This window comes from Coffea eugenioides, chromosome 2 (genome assembly GCF_003713205.1).
Source record: "Coffea eugenioides isolate CCC68of chromosome 2, Ceug_1.0, whole genome shotgun sequence".
NCBI classification, from domain to species: Eukaryota; Viridiplantae; Streptophyta; class Magnoliopsida; order Gentianales; family Rubiaceae; genus Coffea; species Coffea eugenioides.
This window is the reverse complement of record NC_040036.1, coordinates 14,153,820-14,168,463: the sequence shown is the minus strand read 5'-3', so window position 1 is coordinate 14,168,463 and position 14,644 is coordinate 14,153,820. Positions and strand designations below refer to the sequence as shown.

Here is a 14,644-nt window from a genome sequence, read left to right as displayed (position 1 = left end):
GTTAGTAATTATGTTACAAAACACCAAATCAATTTTCTTCTAATTACACAATTCCAATAATGACTAATTACACAATTGTTATATGATGCCCTCGTTTGGTTTTGATGTAAAAATTGTTATGTGAGACCCTAAATAACTTAAATGACCAAAACTAGTTTAAGCACTACATTAGGTTGTATTCATATGCATCATATTCAAATTTTGAAACTTTAGTTAGTGCTGGTTTATTTTGATACATTGTGCGTGATCGAATGGTCAGAGCTAGTTCGACCAAAAAAAAGAATGGTCAGAGCTAAAAAAAAAAAAAAAAAAACTAGTACTAATATTTTACAATTCAATTTTACATATAGTAGAGGGCACGAAATACTTCTATGGCGAGCTGTTATGCACAGTTAAGAGGTCTGAGAGGCCGGCCGGCTAAGTGTCAAATGGAAAGAATGAAAAGAATTTTTGTTCTAGCGTCTAAAGGGAAGAAAAGAAAAGAGTTCTAAATAAAGGTTTGGGTTAATTACATTTACCTCCCCTGAGGTTTGACGAATCGATCCCTGAAATTTGACCAAATAACAAAAAGGTCCCTCAACCGTTAGTCTTTGCTGTTGACTGTTAGGGTTAATTACATTTACCCCCCTAAGATTTGACCAAATAACGAATCGATCCCTAAAATTTAATCAAATAACAGATTCCTCCCCCACACTAACTTCTGTCACTTATATATAACGGAAATAGCCAAAAGTCTAAATAACCCTTATTGATTTCCATCAAAATTTTAAGGATTAATTACATCTATCTCCCTTGTGGTTTGACCAAACTACTTTTAAATCCCTGTGGTGACAAAGTGTTTTGTGTAAAAAAGCTTTCTGCTGGTTTGGTTTTACAATGGGTTACTAATAAATAGAGTAAAATGGCAATAGAAAACTGGTACTTCGTTTATATAATATAGGAAAAGTATAAGGAACTGGTAAATTATGGAAAGAAAAAATGCGTACTACATTTTCAACCCTCTTATTCGTTGGAAATTTTAATTTTACTTTATCTTTTAAATAAATTACTTTTTGAAAAAATGGGTACTTTGTTCATATAATTGGAAAAAGTCGTAAAGCACTGGTATTTTATGGGATAATGGGTATTACCTGATGTAATCCAAAATTTGTCACACTATTTCACCAAATTACAAAATATGTGTATGGCAAATTTTGCATCACAAGGTCTACCAAAATTTACTCTGATTTTATCTGTTAAATAAATTAATAATTTGTTGGATTCAAAATTTTATCTGTTAACCAAAATTTTTTTTTGAAAACACAAAAATCGATAGGTCAAAAATTTGATGGAAATCAATAAGGGTTATTCAGACTTTTGGCTATTTCCGTTACGTATAAGTGACAGAAGTTAGTGTGGGGGAGGAATCTGTTATTTGGTCAAATTTTAGGGATCGATTCGTTATTTGGTCAAATCTCAGGGGGGTAAATGTAATTAACCCTAACAGTCCACTGCAAAGACTAACGGTTGAGGGACCTTTTTGTTATTTGATCAAATCTCAGGGATCGATTCGTTATTTGGTCAAACCTCAGGGGAGGTAAATGTAATTAACCCTAAAGGTTTAGCATCGAATGTACTATTGGCACATGTTTTCACAAAAAATTCAAGATCGAATACAGTGATATGCATATACATTGCAGACATTATCGATTTCAGAAAATACGAAATTCCTTAGTTTGTTGAATACTCAAGAAAAAATATCAAGCAAAAGATTGTAAACATGATGATTACCATATAGGATACCAAATCTTTCTTGGGTGTCAGAATCAGTTACTGTATTGATCTCTCCAAGGAAACCAAAGAGAGAAGAAGATACTGGAGAACAAGAAAATGATGAATCCCTGTTTTTGGCAAGACATCCTTGTTAAACTGTTGAGCTAAAAAGGGCAGGGGCAACAATGGAGAACCTCGAATGATTCTTCAGCCTATGCAAGAAGTAACCAACACAATGTCGAAGGAGAGTATCCTGTTAGCTAACCAAATGAAATTGACATCACAAAAATTAAGAAACTACATGGGTGATTCCTTCAAGGTTACAGTGCAAATGGTAAGAATACATTCATCTTTAGTTAGTACAAGCAAGAAAAAGATGAAACAAGAAACTTTTCTAGATTAGTTCCTGAAATAATAAAGTATCCAGTCGGTGATGCATCTATTACAACTCATAGTTTCAATTTAAGCAGTATACAACAGGTTTAAGAACTACAAGTTAATTTAAGCTACGATGCAAAGGTTAAAAAGTCTGGCTCTTGTACATTTCATTTCTAGTCTCTCCCTCAAATACATCACCTCCTCTGTAAAAAAATCATAAATCAGCATGGTCCAATTCGGTTTGTTCCACATATGATCAGGTGAATCACAGGAAGTAATTTTCAGCCCAATTTAACGCATTGTAGTATCTCTATCCACAACCCTAGGAACCTTGAATTTCGGATTTTGCTCCAAGAAAGTAGGCGGCCTTTGATATACCACTGATGCTGCCCTTATTAAAATGCCAGCAGTAAGACCCCATACCAGATAGTTCTTACCATCCATTTCATAGTCAAAAAAATGAATCAGATACTTGTCTCCCATCCATTCTCTTTCTTCCGATGTTCTATTTTCATCCTAAGGAAGATATTTAGGAATTAGTTTCATAGAAGCAAAGGAACAAATATACACATAGCCTGTGAACATATAATCTTAAACAAACGCGTGCAGAACATAAGTACACAAACACCTGAACACATGTATATCAGGTCATGCAGATGTGTTCATGCGTATGTCTATACACAAAACCAATTAAGAGATCCAAACCAATTATAAGCAATGCGGTAGAAGACCTTGAGAAACATTTCCAGTGGAGCATCAAAAACTGCTTCAACTTCAGCAGCATTGGGTGTGGGAGTGAATGCCCTTCTATCAGAGAGTATGCCAATAACAGGAATTACTCTAAGTAGGTGCTGCGCATAAGGAAGAGAATAGGTCAAGCATCTGTAACTTGAAGAAATACACCCAAAAATTTTGAGTAGTGTGATAGATTCTTAGGATTATGAGTTTTCTTTTTTTCTTTTTTTCTTTTTTTGAAAGGAGGTGAATATCATCACATAACTTTTGATCTGATACAAGCGCAATGCAAATTAAAACTTTTTGAATGAATAAAATCACCAGAAAGTGATAATCAAGGTTACCACTCTTGAAATTATATTATCATTCTCTTTGTTCTTATCTTTTCTTGAAAGCAGAATCAAAGTTTTCTGAGCAACCTTTAATTTGAGATCCAGTAAATATTCCCCCAAACAGGAAAGAGAGAAGAAATGAGTCAAAAACGAATAATACCAAGATGGAGGAATAGTTTACAAGCCAGCAGGAGAATACAGCAACATTCACCGCATACTTAAAATTCTTTGTTTAGAATGTTAAAGTTCTATATATACCTGCAAATCATAAATTATGAGGTCAATTATTACATAGATGTCAACATGTTAGACATCATAGGTTATGCTATTGATCCTCATTCACAAGGTAAGCAGAAAATCAAGGGAATAGTGGCAGTTCATCCAATATATTCCCTGATGGTAAACTTCGGTGCTGGATAAATGGATGGCCAGACTTCCTTATAAGTTGTAATGAAGGATCTCTTTGTATTCTTTTTTTTTTTCACTTCTTTGTTGTTTCATATGATGTTGAATCCCAAAAAATGCCTTCATTCTTTTGTTTGCATGAATGTGAATTAATATGCCTCAGGTCATTCTCTTTCAATGTTTTTTTTCCTTCCCTTATAAAGGGCAGTCTAGTGGTTTAGGATAAAGAAGGTGATTGAAGAGATGATTATCCAAAGACATCAGCATCATTCTGATTCAATCAAAAGTTTTGCTTCTCTTATCATATCTAGCTCTTTGGAAGGTACCGTTCAAGACATCAGAGCTCTAGTTCATTCTTATTCTGCCAAATTTTGGGCAAGAACTGAATGGGAATTAGAGAAACTGACCTGAAGCAGTGGTATAGCTAAAAAGTAATATTACTTGTAAGAGAAAATAAAATTGAGGAAAGAAAAAAGTTTAGGACACATCCCCAAATCATTAGTCTCCAAACTCTATTAACTCTGCTTCTTTAGGTATATGTATTTTGTAAAAATAAAGAAATTTCACACAAAAAAAGAGCAAATGCCTAGAGTAATGAATTATACAACAAGTTTTAAAAAGAGAGAAAATAGCAGGCAGGAGGACAAGGTAAGCAGAGACAATGACCAAGTAAGAGCTATGAGAAATGACCAAATAGAGAGCTCATGTGGCTAAACATCTTGATTTTTGCCACAAAATCAAAATCTTGAATTACATTCACCAAAGGGATCTACTGTTTCACCATTTTCCTCTAATTGCACTTCTACTCTTCCAATCACCTATCAACTTTTTGGACTTTTTTGGGAAGCGAACATAATGAAATCAGGATGGGCAGCCATAAAAAGTTTGAAAACAAAACAGAAAATCAGTTAACATCAAAAACTTTGACAGCATATAAGCTGATGAATTTGAGTTGAGGAGCCAAATGAAGCCTATCATGAAAAGCATCAGAAGAATCATTTTGGTAAATTACACCAAGCAAATTACCAGAAGATAGGGCATGAATTTCTGAAAAGTAGAATAACTAGCTTTGCCTTCACATAGGAAAAGATAACTTTCTTGCAATGTTGTTCTAGGTCTACAGATATCTAAGACCTTTCGAGAGACTCATAAGATTCAGAGAAACAATGGTTATGAGAGATCTTAAAACCACATGAAGTAACATATTTACTCCTGTTCCAAACCTTAACAAATGCATTTCCTAAGTTATAAACATTAAGTCAGAATCATTCATATGGTCCTAGAATAAGGAGATAATGAGTTCCAAATGTAACAAGCACACATAAATATCATTAAAAGTAAACAAGATATCTACACATTCTACTGACAGCCCATTTACGAAGCCACCCCACGAATTGACAGTTTTGAAGATTTGAGATTTTCTAAACTATATAACTATCCTAGATGTTCTCAATTTGAAAAGCTTTTAGACACATTAATGTTCCATAAACCAACTGCAAGTTTACACAATGGGTTCTGATCAAGCAGCACTAACAACTAAGATTAACAATACAGACCTTAGATAAGAATGGCTCAAGACATGTCACAACATTAACAAGTGAAGGATCCAATCCTATCTCCTCTTTTGCTTCCCTTGTTGCAGTTTCAGCATCGTTGGCATCTGCCTCCTCAGCTTTACCTCCAGGCAAGGCAACTTCGCCTGCATCAGAAAGGCTAAATATTCAAATCCAAATGCATATTGTAATGGGAAATGGACAAAAACATGTCCACTTAAGTAACCACCAAGTCAAATACTGATTTACAAGAGTTTTTCCTTGCAAGTCTCATTGGCGTGCAAAATAGTTAGTCTATCAAATATGTTTTTTGGCATTGCAACGTATGCGGCTTCACATTGCTACTCATATGTCAACATGAGAAAAAGAATAAGAAGTACAAAAATCTAATCAAGTCAAGCTAAATGAGCAAAACAGCAGCCATTAACAATCCAAACTAATGGTAACAACAGGAGTTGAATGTGAATGATAATATGAAGCTTTGAAGACGATTAGAAGAACCTTGAATGTGCCAAGATTTTAGTATAGAACTGATCTATGATTTGTTAATCTAAATTTAGTTTCTGTTTTTTGCTGTAGGCGTTTGAGTGATTCGTTACCAGCAAGAAAAATTGTTCTTATTCTGTGTTAAGGAGGATTCCTAAGAAATTAGGGAACCAAACCAAATTTCATGTCATGTTAATTCCACCTGTTATGTTATCTTTCAAAGTGCTAAAGTTTACTGTAAGATTCAAAACGGAAAATGAGGCAGAAGATGGAGTGTTTGTGCGGCATAGCTCTATATATGGGGATGTACTTTATCTATGTATATGCAAGACTTAAGAGCCACATTACTTCTGAATATTGGTGTAACAGTAACTTCAACTAATCATTTTGAGATTTAGCAATGAATAAATTCCCTTTGAGAAAATATCTTTTTAATAACTCTAATTTCTTTTAAACAAAGCCATTATCAGGTTGCCACAACCAGTAACAATTACGCATGAAGAGACTAAGCTAAAAGCAAAATTTAATAGCTCAACCACTGTTAGTCATCCAAAATTTGTCACACCATTAACATATACCGACTGAGACTTGGATAATAGCATAAGAATTTCATCATTTAACCTCACTTGTGGCGCAACAGCCTTATGCTACGAAAGATATTATCTTCTTTAGCATCCACATTCTATGCCAAAAAGAGTGTAAATCGAAATTGAACCTAATAAAAAATTTTGACAAATACTTAAAAGTGAAATGAATGGATAACAAGCTGAATCCCATCTTAATCAAAACCTCAGAATTGCGGAATACATGCGTTATGACTGTTAAAAGATGACAATTTTCAAAAGACACCAGCTTCATGGAAAGATCATAACCCATGATGCTAATTTTAAAATACAGAACAATTCCAATTAGTCCAAATACACGATCAAGAAACTAGTAAACCCTCTACCATATTCAATGAACTTATCAAGAAACTAGAAATCCTACTAACCAGAATGAGTAGAAAGCCTTGAAGACCTTTTAGTAAGGATCACACGAAACTCTCCAGCATCCCCTTCAAAAAGACAGATCAAAACAGCAGCTCGTTTGGGTCTAAATCTTTCAGGTTGATGAGCAACTGGAGTAGCTGATTCTGGAAAACCCACTTGGGAAACAACTTTTCCAGCACTTTCTTGAAGTTTTTGCTCCTCAATTTCATTCTTGGGGTTGTCATCATCATCTGGTGTTAAAGGTGGTTTGTACGTCCGGAGTTGTTGGGCCAAGGCCATTAGTCTATGCGATCCACCGAAGCAATTGGACGGGTTTGAGGAAGAATCCATGACGAATTTGGAGAAAGAATTTGGCGTGAGTGATGATGAGAACATCAATTTTAGAGGAATTGATGATACTCTCCTGAGCAATGGTACCATGTGTAATAGGACACTATTCTTGCAGTTTTTACTACATGCGGAATAAAATGATGCAATTTTAAAATGCCAATTTCAAATCGTTGATAACAGTATAATAGGAATATTAGCATATTAAGGAATCTGTATTGTATAATCTTACAACATAAAATTTTAGAATTGGCTCTCCAGCTGAGTTGCTTTTATTGTTTGGATTAATCTTTCTTGAATTAATTTTTCGTGGACACTATTTTTGCAGTTTTTATATATATGTCATAAATTCAACAATAATAATATAAATATCATCATATGTGTCATAAATCTTATATATACTGACAGTGTATATACTATCACGATTAGATGCACGATATATTTGTAAAATTTGGATTTCAAATTCAAATTCAACTTATGTGTCATGTATTTAATGATGAAAGTGTATACACAATTGTCAATGTATAGAAGATTAATCCATAACATTTACTCTTATTTTTTCTTCATAAAGTATCCGGTTTTATGTCCTCTCTGTGCTGTAATTTCTTCAAATCTTTTTTTTTTTTTGAGAATAAAGGGTAGTGGTGTACACAGTCTCCTACCACCTTTTTTTTTTTAGAGACGATAACTGTAGTATATTCTAATTTATCCTATACTACGGGATGGGAAAGACCTAAGGAAATCCAGAAGTAATCCGGAGGGAATTGAATCATCACCGGACCAAATGAATGCACTGCACACCCACCTGAATTTTTTGAAGCAAATTTACATTTTAATGTGACAATTGATGGGAGGCAAAGTTTGAACTCCCACCCCACCAAACCTTAAAGGCTTGATGGTGGCCACCAGCCGGGCTGGTGGTTCAGTCTCCTTCCACCTATGACAATGTGGTGAACATTGTCCCACTCTTATTTAGCGAAACTTTCACGGGAGAATTTGGTAACTTACTTTGCAGCCTATTTGTAAGAATCACACGTCTACACCTCGTCCTCCACTTCTTCTTTTGAACAATACAGTAACCAAGGAAAACAGTAAACGCAAATATAAATGATAAAGAGAAGGATTAATTACACTAAATCCCCCATGAAAGTGGACATAAGTTTTACTTTGCCCCATTCAATCAAAACGACAGTAAGTATGCCCCACTCACAATTAGCAATCTTTTTAAATCTGGTCCAAGAAGCGAATTGAAAGAGTTGCGGTTCAACTTGTTTAACCCCGATTCAATGTTTTAATCATTTTTTATTTATTTTAGTATTATAAATTATAAATAAAATTGAATATTTTGTTAAAAAAATAAAAATTTGGTGAACTCTAGTTGATCCTCCAGGTTTTTTATGATTTTTACTAGTCCAATCGGCTTTTGATTGAAACGGTTTTGACCGATTTAATTGAATTTTTGGATTAATCATTGAACCAAATAAGAACACAATCAATTTACGATTCTACGGGTCAAACCAATTGGTCTGGTTTTCAAAACACTAATGATGAGTCAATAATGCTCTCAATAAATCCGTTAAATGGAACTTTGTGACATGACTATATATATGTATGCATGTGTGTATGTGTGTGTATATATATATATATGTATATATATGTGCGCACATACATACGTACTACATGCCAAAACTAATTTTAATTATCCTATTTTTAGCTTTTGATAGAAGGAACTAGGGATGGCAACGGGCCGGGGTTGGGGCGGGGGACCCCTCCCCCATCCCCCGCCCCGCTGCCTACAAACTCCCCCCGCCCTCGCCCCATCCCCCGTCCCCCGCTCCCCCCGCCCTGCTTCCCCCAGGGGGCACCCGCGGGGCTAATAAAAATTTGTTATATAATTTTATTATGATTAAATTTTAGCAAATAATCAAGTACTAAAATATTAACACATCATCAAATTATTATTCATTATAATTTTACAATTGAAACTTATATAAACAATCAAACAAAAAATATTTGAATACAATCCAACATGATGAAATAAATATAACTAAAGTAGTCAAGTTTTCACTTTTGGCACAAATACAATCACTAATTCATTATTGTGCTTGTGCTTTTTTTAAGAAAAAAATATTATTGTATTAAGTGTAATTAGGGATTTAGTATAAATGTATTAGTAAATTTAGTATAACCAATTAATAATTTGTATTAGTACACATATATAATTATTAGTATAATTAATAATATCAATTATATTATATATACTAATAGACATTATATAATACATATAACTAATAATATCATTATCATAAGTTTGTAACTAATTAAATTATATATTATATATATAATATATATTATTTTATATATTTATTTTTTTAAAGCGGGTGGCGGGGCGGGGGTACACTCCCCCGCCCCCCGCCCCCCGCCCCGTTTCTAAGCGGGGGGAATATTGGAATAATATTCCCCCCGCCCCCGCCCCAACCCCCTCCCCATTAACCCCCCGCGGGGCGGGCACCCGCCCGCGGTCACCCGCCCCCATTGCCATCCCTAGAAGGAACCTGACACTTATGTGCAATGGCAATTGGGGAAAAAGATAATCTAAATTACTACAAGCTCCTTGCATAAAAAGAAAGAAAAAAAATCTCAATTTCTAAACAATATTAATTTGCACATTATGTCCTTCTAACAATCTTTTATTAACAAAAGATTGATTTTATGTGGAAAGATTGTTCCAAACAAAGCCAATAATTAACTTTTATTTTCTAAGATTAATTGAAAACAAATCAAGAGTAACAAACTAGAAAAGTTTAAAGGGAAAAACAATAAAAAAAAACATTATTTTGGCATTCTAACAATAAAATTGTGCATTCAATCTTTTGTAACTTGAAGTTGCGTCTGTCTCCATCAAAATTATGGGCAAAGTGCCTATTTTTTGAATTTGAGGGAGCGAAGTGAAAGTGCAATCTAAAGAATAGTCATCTTTCACTTCTTTTCTTATTTTCTTAACACTCTGCAATCCAAACAATAGTCATCTTGCCTGGCTCACAATAAGTGAAAGATGTTTTCTAATCTGTTAGATGGGAATTTTGTACAATGACTACATTAACCTTACAAATGTTTATATGCAAACAAACACCCTCTAGGTGACAGAACTAATGCTGCTGATTCTATTTTAGTATTTGTTGGGAGGAACTTGGCACTTTTGTGCCATGGGAATTGGGAAAAAGGATAAACAAAAATTACTTATAACATCTTTGCATAAAAGAAAAACAACCATATATTTTTTTGAACCAAAATTGAATTCGTAATCATGACCTTCTATTAATTTTTTGAACCATATGCAAGACTTATACTTAATTCTTTTATTTTCCAAGGTTAATTGAAATCAAATCTAGAGCAAAATACTAGAAGACTTTAAAGGAAAAAAACAATTTAAACACTCTTTATGGCATTCTTAGGGTATAATTGTTAGTGCAACCCTTTTTAATTGAAAGTTGACTTTATCTCCATTAAAATTATGGGCAAAGTGCCTGTTCTTTGAATTCAAGGGGGCAAAGTGAGAGTGTTTCACACTTTCAGGGGTTTTTGTTGTAGTTAGCCCTAAAGAAGAATAAAAAATGTGAATTGAAAAGGTGGTGCAAAAAGCAGGCCATGCAAGACCCCTGTCTATTTCCTTTTTGTTGGGTTCGTACTTTTGGCACAGTGGAGATGACCATCTACGTAGGCCCAATCCGTTAATTGTCAAGACTAATCATACCAAGTGGGCTCCGCCCACATGCCAAAACATGACACTGCAAGGACCAATCAATCCTGGTTGGACTTCCCCATTGTGCCATGCAAGAATGATGGTCTTCTCGATTCTAGTTTCTGATCATTTCTTTCTTTTCGTTCGTCTCGATAAAAACCGATCTCTTCTAATAATTACTACAATATGTGTGTGGCCAAAACTGGAAAGTAAAAACTACAAAGAAAATTTTCTTGAGATGAGCCATGCTTGTCAAAAGTGAAGCAATATTAACACAAAGTTAGCTTTAAAATTAATAAATGATTAATCTGTTCCTCTTATTTTATAATTGCTTATGTAAACCACTGGATTGACCCAATATCTAGAGGAAAAGTTTTTCAAGCTCTCCTCGCTAATAGGTTCAAAATTGTTTTCAGAATTCATCATCCAACTATTAGGTTTAAAGTTCAAATCGAATATACGCTAACAGGTATAAATCTATGCTACATTATCTTAATTTAAATTTAAACGTCAAATCAAATTTTACTTTGTAGCGATACTCTAGATGGTTCAGATATTTCTTCAAGGGTTGGGTCAGAAATTAAGGGATCAAAATAATTAAATCAAGTTATGAATCCATTTCCCATGTGGGATAGGGGCATTATAAGAGAATTATGCAACTAATCCTACATTGCAGAATACTGCCACTTTACTGCGGCCATTACTTTGCCTACACTAAAGGCTGGAAAGGCTATAAAGGTAGAATTAAAACTTCCTAATTTTAAGTAAACTAATACCATAATCCATTCTATATGCAATCTAAGGCTCATATCGAATCAACATCTCGAGATGGGACGATATAAACATACATGAAAAGATATCAATAAAGTTGTCAACTTTTTCCTTCTTTTTTTTTTGGTTACAAGCTGACGAAATTGTGAAGAACACATATATTTTTTCACATTACGTAGTAATTAATTTCATGTAGACGTCTAACAAAGAGAGTTTCCAAGTTTTGCTTTTAAATTGTCAATCCCCTTAAGTCTTAATAGTGTTATAATGGAGTAGCTCGTGAATAGGGATGGCAACGGGGCGGGGTTGGGGCGGGGGACCCCTCCCCCGTCCCCCGCCCCGTTGCCTATTAGTTCCCCCCGTCCCCCGCCCCGTCCCCCGCCTCCCGCTCCTCCCGCCCCGCCCCGCCCCGCCTTGCCCCGCTTCCCCCGCGGGGTTAATAAAATTTTATTATATAATTTTATTATAATTAATTTTTAATAAATAATCAAGTACTAAAATATCAACACATCACCAAATTATTATTCATTGTAATTTTACAATTGAAACTCATAAAAACAATCAAACAGAAGTTATTTGAATACAATCCAATATGATGAAATAAATATAACTAAAATAGTCAAATTTTCACTTTTAGTACAAATGCAATCACTAATTCATCATTGTGTTTGTGTTTTTTTTTGAGAAAAAAGTGTTATTCTATTAAGTGTAATTAGAAATTTAGTATAAATGTATTAGTAAATTTAGTATAACTAATTAATAAATTCTATTAGTAGACATGTATAATTATTCATATAATTGATAATATCAATTATATTACATAAACTAATATACATTATATAATACATCTAACTAATAATATAATTATCATAAGTTTATAACTAATTAACTTACATATAATATATAGTCATTTATATATATATATATATATATATTTTTTTTGCTGGTGGCGGGGCGGGGGATGGGGCGGGGGAGTATACCCCCGCCCCGTTTCTAAGCGGGGGGAAAAAATTCCCCCCCCCCCCGCCCCCGCCCCAACCCCCGCCCCGTGAGCCCCCCGCGGGCACCCGCCCCCATTGCCATCCCTACTCGTGAACTAGCTAAATGCGTTATAGTGCAAAGCCCACAAGTTCTTGGTTATCTTAAAATTTTTATGCTCCTTCTATCCTAAAAAGGAAAGCCAATAATTGCAAAAATTTCATATTTCCTGATATTTTCTTATGAAAGTAAGAACTTTAACAAATAAATCTAGATCTCCGAACAACCTTCAAGAGCTGGCAACCTTTTGAAGGCGGCAGGACTTATCTACCCAAAAGCGGCAAAAATTTCATACTTGGTTATCAACTTTTGACATTGAAACAGGAACTACTACTGTTTAAACGTCTGGTGGATATGATGAAGAACACAGTGAAAGTAAGGTAGAAGGATAAAAAGATACCTCCCACCACAGGAGAAGAAAAGGTTCAGTATGCAAACAGTAATAGTAGCACCCATGTATCATGCACATGCACGCATGCAACTGACCTTGTTCCTTGAGCCTAGGAGGGACCCATCTATTGGCATCTAAAGGATGTATTCCATCTCCTACCCGTCCCTCAGTCGCCCTTTAGATGAGGCTATAAATAAGTAAAATAACTGCAGCGAGTAGTGCGGTAAATCTCTGTGTCACCGATTAGTTGGATGAGTGTTTTTTATGGGTCCCTCTTAGATTACCTTCGAATCGCTCTTTCGGATTACTTCCGTGTTTGTTTTAATTGAGTGCGTGTGTGAGTTTCTTTCAGTTCTTGGAAAAAAGAGTAGTGCTGTAAATGAACCACTGATCTTGGCGGGGATTTAAATTTCATTTGTAGTAAAAAAAATTCAAAGGTTGTATCAAAATACTCCCTTGATCTAGTAAGATTTGTGTCCCAAACATAGTCTCTTTAGACTCCCCTCTCCTGTAGTTTAGGATAGATAGGTTAGACAATAGTTATTGTTTCCGAAAAAAAAAAAAAGAGTAATACTGTAAATTGGTGGGATTCAACGAGTTCAAACTCGACTCTCATAAAGGAAATAGAATTTTCAAGTTTCGAACTTTAGGTTTTAGACTTATATTAGGTTTGTATTTTGAGCTGAGCGAGCGGAGCTTGGGCCCACTTGGCCCGGTCTTGTTCCATTGATAGATCTAGCGGTGAGTGACACGCGTATTAGTCCAACTCAATTTGGTCCGTTCAGAATCCTTCATTTCGTTCCAAATGAATTTGAAGTCAATGGCCAGAATTGCCTTCTGTGTAAGTGTGACCTGCACCCTTTGAGTTAGAGCCCCCGGATTTTGTCATTTAATTAATTGCGGACGTACATTATGGAAAGCCAACGCATTAATTCATATAGATATTCTTTCGTCTCGGCAATATTCTTGTCAAGTCTTATAAAACAATTCCTCCTAACTCCCAAGACGACTCTTTAACAGTGGACATAAATCTTAAAAGATTTTATGTACCTTTCGTAATCTAATCAGAGTATATCATCAAAATATATCACTGTGGGAGTTGATATGAAGATTGTGTTATATTTTGTCCTTCAAATCCTTTAATCTATGCATCTACATCACTGAATTTTTGTGGCCCTCTTGAGCAATGCATTATATATAGGTCATTTTCGTGTTCAATATGGATTTAGGTAATTTATGGACTATAGTTCTCAATGAGTGGAGTTGTGATGTGACAAGAATTTGTCTTGTTTCTTTGCATGCTGCAAAATATACACGTTGCTGAAAGGCCAAAATATGTCGCAGGAAAAAGTTGAATTTGAACCATCAGAAATGAGATGAATTGGCACCCTGTATCTGTTTTAATACATAGACAGAAGCCCATGCAGAATGCAGTGCTTAATTTTGCAAACAGTACTAATCTGTCTCTCTTTAAGTGTATCTGTGAAAAAAGTACCAATTACTGTTTCCCGATTCCACCAGGGGCAGCATGCATGCACTTAATTAATGGTACTGCTTGTTTGTTGCTACTCCTTCAAACTCGCTACAGCAAAGCTCTAGCATATGTGTATATATATATGTATGTGTGTGTGTATATATACACATATACACACACACGTTACACACACACAACACACACAAAGGAAAGGCCACCACTCCACACACCTGATCCTGAATAGCAATTCCACTGCTGTAGTTCTTATGGT

General features: G+C 34.8%; 1 protein-coding gene across 1 annotated transcript; it reads right to left on the bottom strand.

Moving 5' to 3' along the window:
• Nucleotides 1-2,129: 2,129 nt before the first annotated feature.
• On the bottom strand, nt 2,130-7,107 carry LOC113763590 (nudix hydrolase 15, mitochondrial-like). The gene is made up of 5 exons (XM_027307438.1): nt 6,633-7,107; nt 5,159-5,301; nt 2,862-2,981; nt 2,439-2,646; nt 2,130-2,333 (listed from the first exon to the last, which is right to left on the bottom strand). Exons 1-5 carry the CDS (start codon nt 7,048-7,050, stop codon nt 2,254-2,256), a joined length of 969 nt encoding a protein of 322 aa, XP_027163239.1. The 5' UTR covers nt 7,051-7,107; the 3' UTR covers nt 2,130-2,253.
• Between the last annotated feature and the right edge of the window lie 7,537 nt (nt 7,108-14,644).